Raw genomic sequence first — 17,395 nt, forward strand, 5'->3', positions numbered from 1 at the left:
CCGTAGAGGGTTTATGCAATGTGTGATCTGGACGGGCTTGCTCCGTATTAGTAAGGAGTTCGCTTGGAGGACTTGGTCTAGTAGACAGCCGTGTGAATCGGAATTGCGACCATATAGGGTTTACGCAATGTGTGATTCGAGACTGCCGTGCCTAGAGCAAGGTCCTAGCTAGGAGCCGACTGGGATGTCAACTGATTTGGGTCGTGACCCGGCGACCTTTTATACTACTTGACCGCGTGGGTGAAGCGACGCTCTCGGGGCTCGGCGTCACCTCGCGGTGGGGGTGTAACCGATGTTTGGCGCGCGAATCTGGAGCGGGCGACAATTGCATCGTAGAGAAAAAATGGCATGGCGGCGGCATTACTGGAACGCACGACCGTTGCACTATAGAAAAACTGCGTGGCGCCGGCGCTTAGCGGAAGGGCCGGCGGGATCTGCTACCTGCGTTACGCGTCGTGGTCATTTTGGGTCGAAGTTGAGTTTGCTGGTGCTACAAATATTGTTTTCATTTTGTTGAAAATTATAGAGTTTCATTGTAATAATTGTAATTTAAAAGGGACCTTGACCCGCGCTGTGAGTCATTCTTGGCTGTCCATCGAAATTGAACGCAGCAAGTGTGATAGGTACCTTTTCACTGGCGGTTTATTTAGTAGTTTCATATTGTGTTGAATTTTAGATTTATTAAGGGATCTTAGATATAATTTAGTTTTATTTATATATATACATTTAGTTAAATGTTTTTAACGCTTATCTATGTATTTAAATTTCAGACCGAAAAATGGAGCTACAAAAAAAAACTGTGTTCAGTCATATTTGACGAAATGTCTTTAGAGGCTGGCTTGTCTTATGACAAAAACAAAGATAAAATTAATGGGTTAGTAGAGCTTGGCGAGAGAAAAAATGATTTCGCTGATCATGCCCTCGTGTTTATGTTGAGAGGAGCTGTCCACAAGTGGCAGCAGCCAATAGCCTTTTATTTTTGCCAAGGCGCTACTAAAGGCACAGAATTAAAAAGTATACTCGTGGATATTATCACAGCGGTTGTAGGATGCGGGTTAAAGCCGATATCCCTTATTTGCGACCAAGGGTCAGCTTTCCAAGCGGCTCTAAATTGCCTGAAGGCTGACACAGCGCGTGACCAATTACTGACAAATCAGGAACCAGGTTAGTAGTACTTATAGGTTTAATAACACTTTGAATTGATGTATGTTTAATAATTCTTCAAGGCTTAATTTTTTTTTACCATAGCGCGGGGCAGATCATTGCAAAGCCATCGTAAAACAGTTGTAACTCGAAAATAGAATAAGATATTTCAAAGGTGTGATATTTGAAGTGTTTTTTTAATTTTCTGTGTTTTTTTTAGATGGCACAGTAACAATAAACGAAGTCAAACTGATGGTTATATTCGACCCTCCTCATCTTATTAAAGGATTGAGAAATAATTTTTTGAATAAAGACATTTCCTTTGAAGGAAAATTATCCACATGGAGAGACATCGTGGATGTATACGAAACGGACTGCAATAATATGGAAACAAGAATGCTGCATAAGTTAAATGACCAGCATGTGATACCTGAAAAAATTAAAAAGATGAAGGTTGGTGCCGATTTTTACTAAGACTGCGCAGAGCGTCAAGTGACGCCCTCATTAGGGGGTTTGTGTTTTCTAATAAACCAATTAATTTCTGTATAAATAAGTATATATTAATAGTGTTGTCCTACTTATCCCACAATAATTAATCTGTGATATAGTTTTATATGTTACTTACTTTTGACTTCATCACTTGAACGGAAAAAAGTGGCCACCATTTGCCATTTAGATGATGTAGCAAAATAAAGCTATGAGACAATAATGATTATAATGAACAAAAGTTGGTGAAATCAATAGGGCTACAATTTTAATATATATACTTACACTTACTGGATTATAGACAAATGGATTGGTTTATTAGAAAACACAATAATGAGGGCGTCACTGACTCACTTGACAGTCGATACCCTCTCAATGTGTGAAATCTAGTATAACTAAAGATTTTCTTATACAATCAACTAGCATATGCTTTACCTATGTACTGTAGTAAATGGTTCCGTCCTTATAATCAGCCTATAGATGCATTGAGAATGTTATGACCAGTTGGAATATTTTAATGATTTTATATCCTAATACTCAAGTAATTTATACTGCATTCACATTGCTGCATTTTATCCGCTAAAATATAGTTTGGTTATTGGTATTTTAATATATTAACGATATATTACATATTGAGTACTGAAATATATATTTCTTTTCAGGTCAAGAACTGTGTAAAAGTATTTAGTTACACACTGTCTTCGGCTCTATCTTACACAGCCAACTTCTGTAAGTAATTATTTTTTCTCCTTTTCACTAACATAAATAGTTAGGTACCCATTTGTAGAATGCAAGAGTAAAAAGATAGTTATACTGGGTGTGGCCTGTAACATGAGCAAATAATTAAAACATAGACTCTACTCCTTAAACGGTGATACTTTTGTTCAACAACTTTTAAAAATTATGAAGTATTTTGACTCCCTATTTTTCATACAAAATAAATATTATCTTCAATGGACGCCATCGCCGCGCCATATCATTGTGATAGACGTTGCTTGTCATGCCTTAAACATAACAAAATTCGCAATACATTGCGTCTTAGAATAAACTTTAAAGTGTATTAGAAATCAAACCACAAGTTATTTTTTAAAGTCGCTGAACAAATGTTGGTCAGTATGAGGAGTACAGCCTACAGTTTAATTTTTTACTCATATTACAGGCCACACCCGGTATATAGGTACATATCTAGATTAATATCCGGTAGACCGAGAAGACTCAGAACACGAATCCCTACTTATATTATATGCGAAAATATTTGTCTGTCTGTTGCTATAAAGTGCTGCAGGGAATGAAATGAAATTTATGAAGATAGAACAATAGGTATAGATAGTGAATACTATTGATGATAAAGTACCTACTTGAACTTCACAAATCTATTATGCATAAAATAAACAAATATGGTCATTTTCTTGTTTTTAGCTCACTATGCGGACGGCAGACCTGTGAGTGAAACATTAAGAAACACTGCTGAAACAGTTTTGTTCTTTGATAAATTGTTTGATAGCATCAACGGATCAGCAACCTATTCACAAAAGAAAGGAAAAGAGCTACGCTGTGCAGTGACAGAAAAATCTAAGCACCATGAATTTTGGCCGGAGAGCATCGAGAAACTGGAAAAAATTAAATATGTAGATTCCAAGGGAAATCCGAAATCCGTGCCTTCCTTAAAAAACTTTATTGCCACGGTAAAAACATTCATGAAGCTGTGGCAGTTTTTTAAGAGCAAAAATATGACAATAATGCGCCCAAGGTTCTTCAATTCAGATCCAATTGAAAACTTCTTTGGCCAAGTCAGGGCCTATAATTATAGGAACAACGACCCCAACTGCCACAGTTTCAAGAACACCTTTAAATCATTATTGATTACTAGAATGATAAAGTTTCATGGTGACGCTTATAATTGTGAGGATGACTCGGCAGACCAAATAATTAATTTAAAATCATTATTTGAAGATAGTGAAACTGCTAGGGTCGAGCCGGGTCATCCCAAAGTAGGAGATGTAGAAGATACTGTAGAAGAGGCCCAACGGGAGCAACTAAATGTTCTCCATTCGCGAGCGTACACTGCTGGATGGGTGGTAACAAAAACAATGCAGAAATATAATAATCAATGTGACAGTTGCAGAAAAAGCCTTACTACTAAAGAAGGCGCAATCCACAAATGGATTCATCAAAGAGAGTATGATGCCGCCACGAAACGCCTTACTTACCCATCCAGAGGTGCTGTTCGGTGTTTCGGTACAATTATTAAAGAAACTAACGGATTCTTGGAACACCGAGCCCATGAATTAAATCTGACGGCCAAAATTATGGAAAAAATTTTGTTCAACAATCCATTTAGTTTCTTTAAATGTACCACACACCGTGAAATTTTGTCATATTTTATTTCCGTGACAGTAAAGTTCTCGATTACAAATTGGTGCAATAACATTAATAAAATATTAAAAGGAACGGATATTGTGCGGATAAAAAACCGCACTTTGCCTGCGATGCAGCAGAAAGCTTTTTTAAAATATAAGAAAAGACTGAGGAATAAATCGTTTAATAAATAAAATTGTGTTTTATTTAAATTATTGCGACAAGTGTAGTTCCCGGCATTTAAATTGAACACTGACTCAATTTTACTGTATAAGTCGGTGTTCAATTTAAATGCCGGGAACTATATCAATTATAAGTATTAATTTCCTAAGGAGGGGGGGGGGGCTGGTCACGCAAGGTTGGCTGTATACGTTACGTCCTTTGCTACGCATCAATTCAAAATTTAAAAAAAAGAAACGTCATACATGACTAGGAGTACAGATAAAATATACTTGTCTAACGTACATAGTCTTTGTTCCCGAGTTGGCGGTCTGATCTCTTTGTAGTCTGTGCCTGGACATAACGCATGTGAACAAACAAATTGCAAAATTTCCACACGCGTATCCAAGTTTGAATAATTGTCGCCGTGGCGCATAAGTATAGGTACATATTTCATTTTTGGATTAATAAGCAGGATATATTAATGTTCAAAGTACAAGAAGATTATTACACGGCAAATCCGTAGTCAACTCGAGAAGTGGTGATCGGCAGCGGCCCATTTGCTGCAAGATATGAAATTTTCTTGACAGCAGTTTGACGCGACGAGAGATGACCATAACAGCGTTTGTCTATGTTGCACCAAACCTGAGTTCCAATAGGTACTACCAGGGTTCAGCATCAGCTATCTTGGGTAATGCTCTACCATGTGCTCATCATGACGAATCGGGTGTCCAAAACAGCGTGTGCCTATGTTGCACCAAACCTGAGTTCCGCTAGGTACAACCAGGGTTCAGCATCAGCTCTATCTTGTGTACTACTCTCCTAAGTGCTCATCAAGAGGAGTCGGATGACCAAAACAGCGTGTGCCTATGTTGCAACAAACCTGAGTTCCTTTAGGTACAGCCAGGGTTCAGCATCAGCTCTATCTTGGGTACTACTCTCCTAAGTGCTCATCGAGACGAGTCCGATGACCAAAACAGGGAGGTGCTTATGTTGTATTAAACCCGAGCTCCACTAGGTACTGCCCTCTCCCTCTCCCTCTCCCTCTCCCTCTCCCTCTCCCTCTCCCTCTCCCTCTCCCTCTCCCTCTCCCTCTCCCTCTCCCTCTCCCTCTCCCTCTCCCTCTCCCTCTCCCTCTCCCTCTCCCTCTCCCTCTCCCTCTCCCTCTCCCTCTCCCTCTCCCTCTCCCTCTCCCTCTCCCTCTCCCTCTCCCTCTCCCTCTCCCTCTCCCTCTCCCTCTCCCTCTCCCTCTCCCTCTCCCTCTCCCTCTCCCTCTCCCTCTCCCTCTCCCTCTCCCTCTCCCTCTCCCTCTCCCTCTCCCTCTCCCTCTCCCTCTCCCTCTCCCTCTCCCTCTCCCTCTCCCTCTCCCTCTCCCTCTCCCTCTCCCTCTCCCTCTCCCTCTCCCTCTCCCTCTCCCTCTCCCTCTCCCTCTCCCTCTCCCTCTCCCTCTCCCTCTCCCTCTCCCTCTCCCTCTCCCTCTCCCTCTCCCTCTCCCTCTCCCTCTCCCTCTCCCTCTCCCTCTCCCTCTCCCTCTCCCTCTCCCTCTCCCTCTCCCTCTCCCTCTCCCTCTCCCTCTCCCTCTCCCTCTCCCTCTCCCTCTCCCTCTCCCTCTCCCTCTCCCTCTCCCTCTCCCTCTCCCTCTCCCTCTCCCTCTCCCTCTCCCTCTCCCTCTCCCTCTCCCTCTCCCTCTCCCTCTCCCTCTCCCTCTCCCTCTCCCTCTCCCTCTCCCTCTCCCTCTCCCTCTCCCTCTCCCTCTCCCTCTCCCTCTCCCTCTCCCTCTCCCTCTCCCTCTCCCTCTCCCTCTCCCTCTCCCTCTCCCTCTCCCTCTCCCTCTCCCTCTCCCTCTCCCTCTCCCTCTCCCTCTCCCTCTGCCTCTGCCTCTGCCTCTGCCTCTGCCTCTCCCTCTGCCTCTGCCTCTGCCTCTCCCTCTCCCTCTGCCTCTGCCTCTGCCTCTGCCTCTGCCTCTGCCTCTGCCTCTGCCTCTGCCTCTGCCTCTGCCTCTCCCTCTGCCTCTGCCTCTGCCTCTGCCTCTGCCTCTGCCTCTGCCTCTGCCTCTGCCTCTGCCTCTGCCTCTGCCTCTGCCTCTGCCTCTGCCTCTGCCTCTGCCTCTGCCTCTGCCTCTGCCTCTGCCTCTGCCTCTGCCTCTGCCTCTGCCTCTGCCTCTGCCTCTATCTCTATTTCCACCACCACAAGAATGCATAGATTGTCGAATAGTGCGTCGCCGTCATAATCCCGATAATTCACAACAAACACCGATAACGAACTCTGCGAAACATGAAGTCATAAATGTCCTGTGAAAAATGTCGTTCTGACTTTTTGCCTATTTTAAGGTTAGGCTACAGGGCAAACCCTTAACCCGATCGTCTTTGTTTTAGGCTCAAATTGTAGCTGACTAAATTGTCCACAGCCGTTTTTCTCAAATTTTTGATATCATTCTTCGTTTCCAAATTATCGAGCACCAAAATCAAAAATTCGGAAAAAATTGAATTTAATTTTCACTATTTCGACCATAACTTTTTTTGTTTTTGACTTTCTCGAATAATTATTTTTGCACCTTACAGCTCTCGTGATTATGCGTCTTTTGAGCCTATTTTTTAATATCATATCTTCACAACTTTCCGAGATATAAGGGGATCGCACTTTTTCGTGAAATCGGACCGTATACTGGAGCGAACGAAAAGACATTTCCAATGTCAATAACTTTAAAAACCAATTTAATATCGTACAAACGTTTAACTGTGGCTGTATAAGATTCTGCCCTTGCTCATTTACGCAAGTGTAAGGTTTAAAAAAATATTTTTGGTGTATTCCTTTTAGTTCCCGCCTTATGAAATCGAGTAAATAGAATTCAACCAAAGAAATCAAGAATAATTTGTTTTTAACAATTTACTTACATCATTTTTTATAAAAAAAAGGATCAACGTGGGATTAGTAAAATTAAACAATTACCAATTGTTCCAGGCGAGGAAATAAACACACTATTTTTCCATTTTGTTTCCACCCAGTGTTCGTGGGACGGGGGCGCAGAGGAGTACACCACTTTTCTGCGCTAGAGCATAAACGTATCACTTTCTGCGCACCTTTTAGAACAACAACGACCCACTTTCAGAGCATGAGATATGAAAAAGTATAATCGGTACATCTTTGAGGAAATATATTTAAAATAGACTAGAAGACGTGATTTCTTGCGCAAATAAAATGAGCTTATCATCATTTTGTTGTTGAGTCTCGAGACACTGCCATAAAAAGAAACTGCCCTTTAATGGTAAATTGGGGGTCGAAATTTATGGCACGAACCTTCGCGTCCGCGTTGTTGTTTCCATTTTTCACTATGTGGGCGTGCTTTAAGGGCCGTATCTACAACTGGCGGGTAAAAATACGTATTGTGTTTTTCTTAAATACGCTCAAACGAAATGAAAACGGGTCACGTTTTGTATGTAAAAGATTCTGTTTGTCCTTAAAAGATGAAAGGATCAATTGATAGTATTGTTACTGGTTTCCCCTTTTTTTAACTTTAGGTTTGTTATTTTAAGTTTTCTTTAATACTAAAGTGTCGACAGTCGTGTTATGTTAAAAATTGAAGTAAATTTTTCAACATTCTTTTTTTTATTTGTTTCTCGTAGGTATTCAGGAAATAATTTTGGCTCCATATCTAGTTTTTTTATTCATTTTACACACTTATACCGTAGTTATATCATAAATCATAACCGTACTAATATGGTACTAATAATTGTACTAATATCACTCTTCAAAATTTTAATTTCCATACCTATGTTAAACAAGTATAATATAGTATAGCTTAGTATCAGCTTAAACACAAATGTAAGCAACGCTACGCCTTAAAAGCGAGAGAAATGTACTGCGTTAACATGAAAAATATCACGCCCCAGCGGGGAGTTTATCAACTCTGTTGAACTCCGTGCTCAGTCCCTGAAATCGTCTGCTAGAATGATCACATACAGCATGTGAATGGCTTAATTTGAACACATTTGGCGCGGTGTGGGAACTCTTTTGTTTATTACGCCATTTGTAACAAAATTCCATCCATATTTCCGAGAATAAGCACGAATTTGGGTGAATTTCGCGTTCTAATTACTAATCAAATTATTTCGGAAACATCTCATATTTTTGTATGGAGAAGGACATCTACCATTTTTATTATTATAAGCTTTTATTTAGCTTGCTCTGTTAGTATTTAGGTATGTACAATATGTATGCTAGTTTTAAGGTATTTATGTATGGGCCACTATAGTTGCATGAAATAAAAAAAAATCATTTCAATTAATTTCATTTCATTTACAGTGCAGATGGTGCTACTAGGGCCATATGTACCTACTGTAAAACGTTGTACAATAGTCAATACACGTGCAAAAATTCACAGATTTCGTGCCTCACACGACTATCGAGCACATTGGAAATGAATCTACGGAATTCAAAAAATATTGTCGCTGAGCGACGAGAAAGTCTGGATAAGGAAAAAGTTACAAAATAAAACTACAACGTTGAATGATAATTATTTTATTCTTAGATTAACACAAGTATCCTGGACATAACGCATGTGAACAAACAAATTTCAAAATTTCCACACGCGTATCGAAGTTTAAATAATTGTCGCCGTGGCGCATAAGTATAGGTACATATTAAATTTTTCGATTAATAAGCAGGATATATTAATGTTCAAAGTACAAGAAAATTATTACACGGCAAATCCGTAGTCAACTCGAGAAGTGGTAGCCACATCGCCATTATCGTCACTCGAGTCTTGATCGGCAGCGGCCCATTTGCTGCAAGATATGAAATTTTCTTGACAGCAGTTTGACGCGACGAGAGATGACCATAACAGCGTTTGTCTATGTTGCACCAAACCTGAGTTCCAATAGGTACTACCAGGGTTCAGTATCAGCTATCTTGGGTAATGCTCTACCATGTGATCATCATGACGAATCGGATGTCCAAAACAGCGCGTGCCTATGTTGCACCAAATCTGAGTTCCGCTAGGTACAACCAGGGTTCAGCATCAGCTCTATCTTGGGTACTACTCTCCTAAGTGCTCATCAAGACGAGTCGGATGACCAAAACAGCGTGTGCCTATGTTGCAACAAACCTGAGTTCCTTTAGGTACAGCCAGGGTTCAGCATCAGCTCTATCTTGGGTACTACTCTCCTAAGTGCTCATCGAGACGAGTCCGATGACCAAAACAGCCAAGACTGCCAGGGTTCAGCATCAGCTATCTGCTAGCAGCCGCCAGCAACATGCTGAGGTGAGACCATTTCGTGGCACTTTCTCTTTTTTATGATCTCTGTAGAAGTTTTTATTTTGTGTTTGTCCTCACGAATAAAATTATTTCTATTTCTATTTCTACCTCTACCTCTATCTCTATCTCTATTTCTATTTCCACCACCACAAGAATGCATTGATTGTCGAATAGTGAACACGTTATCTACGCCCGTCTCAAACAGGATAGATAGAGTTAGACCAAGAAAAATCTGCAGCGATTGTGATAGCCCGCGCAGTGCAAGTGTTATTCTGCCGTCATAATCTCGATAATTCACAACAAACACCGATAACGAACTCTGCGAAACATGAAGTCATAAATGTCATGTGAAAAATGTCGTTCCGACTTTTTGACTATTTTAAGGTTAGGCTACAGGGCAAACCCTTAACCCGATCGTCTTTGTTTTAGGCTCAAATTGTAGCTGACTAAATTGTCCAGAGCCGTTTTTCTCAAATTTTTGATATCATTCTTCGTTTCCAAATTATCGAGCACCAAAATCAAAAATTCGGAAAAAAAATAATTTTATTTTCACTCTTTCGACCATAACTTTTTTCGTTTTTGATTTTCTCGAATAATTATTTTTGCACCTTACAGCTCTCATGATTATGCGTCTTTTGAGCCTTTTTTTTATATCATATCTTCACAACTTTCCGAGATATAAGGGGATCGCACTTTTTCGTGAAATCGGACCCTATACTGGCCGCGTAGCCAAGATGCCAATCGCTTACGCTCCGTAGCGATCGAAACGCAACTGTCACTGTCGCACTAATATGGAAGAGTGATAGAGAGACATAAAGCTTTTCGTTGTCGAAGCGATAGCGATTGTAACCTTTGCTAGGCCGGCTGGACCGAACGAAAAGACATTTCCAATGTCAAAAGGTAATTCGCAACTCATGTCGATTTAAAACACTCCGTTTGGTCGTGTATCAATTTATCGCCACTCGTTGCGAATTTCATACTTCGCATTTGTATCGTAATTTGAAAGTTCGAACCGGGCAGTCAGATCCTCGAATCTCAAATCAAGATCAGTTTTTCAATTAATTTACACGATGATTTTTAATCGTTGATCAGGAACATTTTTTTCTAACTCAGTAATTGATGTAGATCACGTTGAAGTCGTAATTACATGGAAACAAACTTGTTTTTTTTAAATCATAATTTTAATTTTGAGATCAATTTTATCCTAAAATCCTTGTCACTCTACTAATCGGTATCTATGGGTTATTAGCCTCTTTACAAACTTAATGGCAATTGATAATTTATGAGGCTTTATTTAAAACCATAAACATAATTAATATCAAAATTATTACAATAAAAGATAACCTAAAACCTAAAAACGAATACCTAACAAATAAATAAAACATAGCATGGGTGACCTAGCCCAATATGTATATATTAGGCTAGATCACCCAGGTCCGATCCCTATGGAAGGGTTCCCATGAGGCTGGCTGCGTTGCCCCTTTGGATGGCTATGCCAATCCGTTGAGCGAGGAACGAGCCAGCCTTACGGTCCCCGGTGACCTCGATGTTTTTTTTGGATATCTGCCGGATTAGTTTGTGAGCACTTGGGCACCATGGTCCCAGAGTTTCGACTGCAAATGCCGCAAATATATGCCGGTCCGTGAGCGCCTCATTTATGAGTAATAACTTGTCATTATCATTGTCATATGCATAAACAAAGTCATAGATCCGTCAAATTTCCCGCCATATCGATGGCACTTGACTTGACGTATCGTAGTTACTTCATGTAGGATGTAGGATAACTATGTATTTACTGGTTATTGTTATTAGTTTTAATTATGTTTTAACTTTTAATTAATTAAACAATGAGATAATTGCGTGAGACCTAGCCTAATAAGTTTAATTTGCGCTAGATATTATTATTTTCTTAAGTTCTTCGGCAATGTATCCAGAAATGTGGACTCATTGGAAAGGCTGGTAGTACAGGGCCAGATCGAAGGGAAAAGATCCAGAGGAAGATCTCCTACGCGATGGACCGACCTTTTAAAAATTATGACGAAGTTATCCGTAGTCGAGTGCACTCGCAACGCCATCAACCGTCAGGAATGGAGAGACATCGCAAGAAAAAGTTTGAAGTCCACCAACATAACCGGAAATGAAGACCAGCCATGTGCGTCATCCAAACAGCCACGACCACTCTGACAAGAGTGCACGACTGAGAAGAAGAAGAATAATATTTTTCTACTCCTGGCCCCAATTTCACCACGGTGACAGGTGCGACAATTGTAAAACATCACTGTTGCTGACGTCACAGGCATCCATGGGCTACGGTTACCACTTACCATCGGGCGGGCCGTATTCCTGTTTGCCACCATCATTGTTTTATTAAAAAAAACTTTATTATATCGAAAAAAAAAACCAGATATTTCTTTTGCGAAGTTTCTGACAATTGTCAAGATTTAGAAGAATTGTAGGTAATTCTTGACAGGTAATGAGTTATATGTCGGAATTTCGTGACAATTGTAGTGTTTCTTGTGACAATTGTCATAAACTTAGCAAGGGAAATATCTGTTTTTTTCCGATATAATAAAGTTTTTTTTAAATAAAACAATGATGGTGGCAAACAGGAATACGGCCCGCCCGATGGTAAGCGGTAACCGTAGCCCATGGATGCCTGTGACGTCAGCAACAGTGATGTTTTACAATTGTCGCACCTGTCACCGTGGTGAAATTGGAGCTTTATCACCGATTAAAAATAATCGTGTATATATCACCCAGGAACGAAGGCAATATATAACAACTATATATATAATATATGACAACTCGCCAAAAGCCGACTGGCGATGGCGTCGAGTTCGCAAACTTGTTATAACTTGTCGCAATAATCTGAACTCGAGTGGAATCACGGCGTTTGCTATCAACAACGGCCTAGGGAAAACGGTAGGTTGATTCCTTTTTAACAATTCGTTATGGTTTTAAACTGGCTTTGATACGACCCTGACGATCGTCTTGGTGATTGGGCGCCATTCATTTATAACGTAAGACGATTTTTGCCAGTTTTTGACCCCCTCTCACCCCTATGTAAGAGAAAATAAGAACAGGCTGACCCCCTCCCCCCTATATTAGGTACCATATATTACGTAAGAATCTAAAGGAAAAAAAAATAGTACACGTTTGGTTTGTTTTAGTGTTTATTTTACAAATAAAAAAAAAATTATTGGGTCAAACAGAAAACTGTGTTACGTCTTTCCTGTAGACATACACAAGAGTTAAGGGCTATGTGTTCGCGCGAACTGTACATTTTTCTCTCCTGTGGGCAATAGTTAACAGCTTGTGGGCATGTAAGTAATGATTTTATCATAGTTCTCTAAATAAAAGGAGGACCTTTTCACGTGGATAAGGGTTAAATAAGAAAATTAACCTTTATGGCCCTTAACTCTTGTGTATGTCTACAGGATCGACGTAACACAGTTTTCTGTTTGACCCTATTGGAATGTTACCTTACCACCGTGTTTGATAAACGTCATAATTTCGCAGAAATAAAACAAAAATGGCATCTTTCTGATCGTACGTAAGAACTATTAAAAACCCCCTCCCTCCCGCTTGTAAGAAACAATAAGATATGTTCGACCCCCTCCCCCCCTAAATCGTCTTACGTAATAAATGTATGTATATATGTATAATGAATATATAATATATGTTTGTCCACAGGGATAACTCACCCCTCCGTACTCTCGAACTTCAGGACCTAGAGTGCGTCGATAGCTTCACCTACCTGGGCTCACTCATAACGAGTGATGGGAGCTGCGACAAGGATATCGTCCGGAGGATCCAGATGGCCAAGGGAGCGATGAGCCGGTTAGACAAGATTTGGAGGGATCGTGCTATCCAGAGGAGCACAAAGATCAGACTAGTGCGATCCCTAGTATTCTCGATCTTTATGTATAGCTCAGAGACCTGGACTATCCGAGCCAAAATGAAAAGTCGCATCGATGCCTTCGAAATGTGGTGTTGGCGTCGACTTCTGCGAATACCTTGGACTGCAAAGCGTACGTACCAGTCCATTCTAGAAGAGCTACGCATAAACCGCCGGCTGTCGACCATATGTCAAGACCGCATCCTTGCATATTTTGGCCACCTCTCACGACGTTCTCCTGATAGCCTAGAAATGACGACTATGACGGGCAAAGTTGAGGGCCAGAGGACTCGCGGCAGACCACCCGCTAGATGGAGCGCACAAGTCACTACACCGCTGCATCTACATCTGCAGGAAGCCGTACATATGGCGGGTGACAGTAGAAGCCTATGGAAGAGACTGGTCAGCAACATTAGGACATGATGTCACGATCCTCAGCATTGAGGGAACGACGATGATGATGATGATGATAATGAATAGACTTTCGCTTCATTTCACATACACCAATCAACGCAGCAGTCGTATCATAATAATAACAAAACCGTGTAGTAAGTTGTTGAATCTGAATTAGGCTCCTGGAAAAAAGGCGGCGCGAGTTCGGAATTAAAGATGGGTCGTTATTCGAGTCAGTTTGTGAAATAGTCCCCTGATAATAATGCCCCTAGGAGAATGTCACGAGATATGATTTATTAGACGTATATACGTACAGATACCTGTAATATGATGCGTATAGTATCATACAATCATTTTAGCTAGCGATACTATGCCTTGAAGAAATCAACTCATTCTTACTTGGAGCCTGTTTTTTCCTGACATTGACATTTTTGTGACTTTTTAAAGGATGACTCACGTTAGACCGGGCCGTGTCCGACCCGGAGCTTCCGGCGCATCGTTTTCTATGAAAAGCATCACGTGATCGCATGTCATGTCATAGAAAAGTGAGAGCCGGGAGCCGGCCCGGACACGGCCCGGTCTTAGGTACTTGAGTCATCGTTTAAGCGTGACTCAAAAGAATTCGAGACTTCGTAGTTATGAAAGTTAGTAAATACATACATTTTAATAAATAATACTTAAGTATAGTATGGATGTTCTCTTTATTTTATTTATTGTTTTTTGACTTGTTTTTGTACCATATATATGAATAAATTTCTTAATATCAGTATAGGATGAATTTACTTCTAGTATTTATTAATTTATAGGCTTACTTACATTTATATTCATTTATTTTAAGCCTGGCTTCATACATTTTTATAATATCACCATATACCGTGTGAAAAATCTAAGCACACAATTATTTCCTGCATTTCTCAACGTAACAATGCTCTCAGGCGTAGCTCGTAGCGCTACGAGCTACGAGCGTAGCACTCTGCTACGCCCACAATGCACCCATTAGTATGGTTACCTTCACCGGTGTAAAGTCTCGGAACCAACGGCTCGATTCGGGAAATGAATTAGAGATTAACTAGAAACGATATAGTAAAGATATGTGACGTTCCACGGCAAAAGGTACCTTATGGCGGCTGGCGCTTACGTCGCATAGCGCCGCAATAATATTGGAGCGAAGTTAATAATGGCGTAAGCGCCAACCGCCCTATGGTACCTTTACACCTGGGACGTCACATATCTTTACTATATCGTATCTAGTTAATCTCTAATTCATTTCCCGAATCGAGCCGTCAGATTTAAAAACTACGGTTTTGATTTTTGATACGACCTTGACGATCGTTGTGGCAAAGAGAATAGAGTGTATAGAGGCGGATTGTCAAAGTAAATTATGTAGCCACTGTAAATTTACTGTCATCTTTCGACAGAAGATTAAAACTGTTAGAACGCCATTTGAATTTGATCCTTATTCTTTCACTGATATGTGTTACTTTGTTAAATATTTAAATCGACGCCATCCACTCGACTGTAGGCGAAAGGTTATGGCGCCATCGCTCGAAAAGATTGCACCATACCTTTGGCCTAACTTTTGAGCAGATGGCGTTAATATTAATATTTAACAAGTTAACACATATCAGTGAAAGAATAATGATCAAAGTCAAATGGCGTTCTAACAATTTTAATCTTCTTCTTCAATTTTATTCTAATTGTAGCAACAGATTATATCTGGATTTAATATGAATCTATTCTCTCAGTGTCAAATCATGTTTTTGGTTGAAGAAATACGCCTCAGAAATCTCACAATATGCCTCAAGTTCGTTCGCAAAGAATGTGCCGCTTTTAAAAAGATGTGTGGTGTGTTTTAAGTATTCACGGCCTACACAACAGACCAATGAGCCCTGCGCGTTCAATTTAATTTAAAGATGTTTGTATTGGGGTGTAGATGACGGCCAATGATTTCCTATTATTAATAATTAGCTTCTGCATGTGACTTCGTTTGCGTGAAATGATGATGATTGATAATATCTATCCAATGTCCTTCCCCGAACCTCAAACTATCTTCATACCAAATTATATCTAAATCGGATCAGCTGTTTACCTGAAGGAGTAACAGACAGTTACTTTCGCATTTATAATATTACTATCTTTTGCCAGCGACTTCGTCTGCGTGGAATTAGTGACAGCAGCTAAAGTAGATATAGCGCCTGGATAATGCTAATAGCAATCATTCAATTCGCGCATTGCTTACTTCAATTATTAGGCAATTCATTCACTCTTTCAATTCCACCCCACTTTGTACTCTCTTCAGGGATGATTTCCGACATAAAAACTATCCTATGTCCTTCCCCGAATCTCAAACTATCTTCATACCAAATTATATCTAAATCGGATCAGCTGTTTACCTGAAGGGGTAACAGACAGTTACTTTCGCATTTATAATATTACTATCTTTTGCCAGCGACTTCGTCTGCGTGGAATTAGTGACAGCAGCTAAAGTAGATATAGCGCCTGGATAATGCTAATAGCAATCATTCAATTCGCGCATTGCTTACTTCAATTATTAGGCAATTCATTCACTCTTTCAATTCCACCCCACTTTGTACTCTCTTCAGGGATGATTTCCGACATAAAAACTATCCTATGTCCTTCCCCGAATCTCAAACTATCTTCATACCAAATTATATCTAAATCGGATCAGCTGTTTACCTGAAGGGGTAACAGACAGTTACTTTCGCATTTATAATATTACTATCTTTTGCCAGCGACTTCGTTTGCGTGGAATTAGTGACAGCAGCTAAAGTAGATATAGCGCCTGGATAATGCTAATAGCAATCATTCAATTCGCGCATTGCTTACTTCAATTATTAGGCAATTCATTCACTCTTTCAATTCCACCCCACTTTGTACTCTCTTCAGGGATGATTTCCGACATAAAAACTATCCTATGTCCTTCCCCGAATCTCAAACTATCTTCATACCAAATTATATCTAAATCGGATCAGCTGTTTACCTGAAGGGGTAACAGACAGTTACTTTCGCATTTATAATATTACTATCTTTTGCCAGCGACTTCGTCTGCGTGGAATTAGTGACAGCAGCTAAAGTAGATATAGCGCCTGGATAATGCTAATAGCAATCATTCAATTCGCGCATTGCTTACTTCAATTATTAGGCAATTCATTCACTCTTTCAATTCCACCCCACTTTGTACTCTCTTCAGGGATGATTTCCGACATAAAAACTATCCTATGTCCTTCCCCGAATCTCAAACTATCTTCATACCAAATTATATCTAAATCGGATCAGCTGTTTACCTGAAGGGGTAACAGACAGTTACTTTCGCATTTATAATATTACTATCTTTTGCCAGCGACTTCGTTTGCGTGGAATTAGTGACAGCAGCTAAAGTAGATATAGCGCCTGGATAATGCTAATAGCAATCATTCAATTCGCGCATTCCTTACTTCAATTATTAGGCAATTCATTCACTCTTTCAATTCCACCCCCCTTTGTACTCTCTTCAGGGATGATTTCCGACATAAAAACTATCCTATGTCCTTCCCCGGGACTCAAACTATCTCTATATACCAAATTTCAACTAAATCGGTTCAGCGGCTTAAGCGTAAAGAGGTAACAGACAGACAGACAGATACACTTTCGCCTTTATAATATTAATATAGTATGGAAGTATGGATTTAATAGCAGGGATACAG

The 17,395-nt window shown here is 40.3% G+C and overlaps 2 protein-coding genes and 1 long non-coding RNA gene across 4 annotated transcripts in view; 1 reads left to right on the forward strand and 2 right to left on the reverse strand.

Annotated features, from left to right (window-relative positions):
• The window catches only part of LOC134799162 (uncharacterized), a 409,935-nt gene that overhangs the window by 265,434 nt on the left and 127,106 nt on the right, over window positions 1–17,395 (reverse strand). The gene's annotated exons all lie outside the window — the stretch shown is intronic.
• The window catches only part of LOC134799158 (uncharacterized), a 143,938-nt gene that overhangs the window by 72,113 nt on the left and 54,430 nt on the right, over window positions 1–17,395 (reverse strand). The window lies entirely within an intron of this gene.
• On the forward strand, window positions 572–4,249 carry LOC134799248 (uncharacterized). 2 transcript variants are annotated; one of them, XM_063771626.1, is made up of 4 exons: window positions 572–1,164; window positions 1,364–1,596; window positions 2,292–2,358; window positions 3,049–4,249. In XM_063771626.1, exons 1-4 carry the CDS (start codon window positions 735–737, stop codon window positions 4,179–4,181), a joined length of 1,863 nt encoding a protein of 620 aa, XP_063627696.1. In that variant the 5' UTR covers window positions 572–734; the 3' UTR covers window positions 4,182–4,249. The 2 variants fall into 2 exon arrangements, with proteins under 2 accessions (XP_063627696.1, XP_063627697.1); XM_063771627.1 differs by lacking the exon at window positions 3,049–4,249 and having other exon boundaries at window positions 2,292–2,366.

This window comes from Cydia splendana, chromosome 18 (assembly GCF_910591565.1).
Source record: "Cydia splendana chromosome 18, ilCydSple1.2, whole genome shotgun sequence".
In the NCBI taxonomy this organism is placed as follows: Eukaryota; Metazoa; Arthropoda; class Insecta; order Lepidoptera; family Tortricidae; genus Cydia; species Cydia splendana.

Bases quoted from the DNA above. Each gene is read 5' to 3' on its own strand.
- LOC134799248 (XM_063771626.1), top strand. From the start codon at position 735: ATGTTTTTAACGCTTATCTATGTATTTAAATTTCAGACCGAAAAATGG. The intron at 1,165-1,363 runs GTTAGTAGTACT...TGTTTTTTTTAG, and splicing joins ACTGACAAATCAGGAACCAG to ATGGCACAGTAACAATAAAC. The intron at 1,597-2,291 runs GTTGGTGCCGAT...ATTTCTTTTCAG, and splicing joins AAAAAATTAAAAAGATGAAG to GTCAAGAACTGTGTAAAAGT.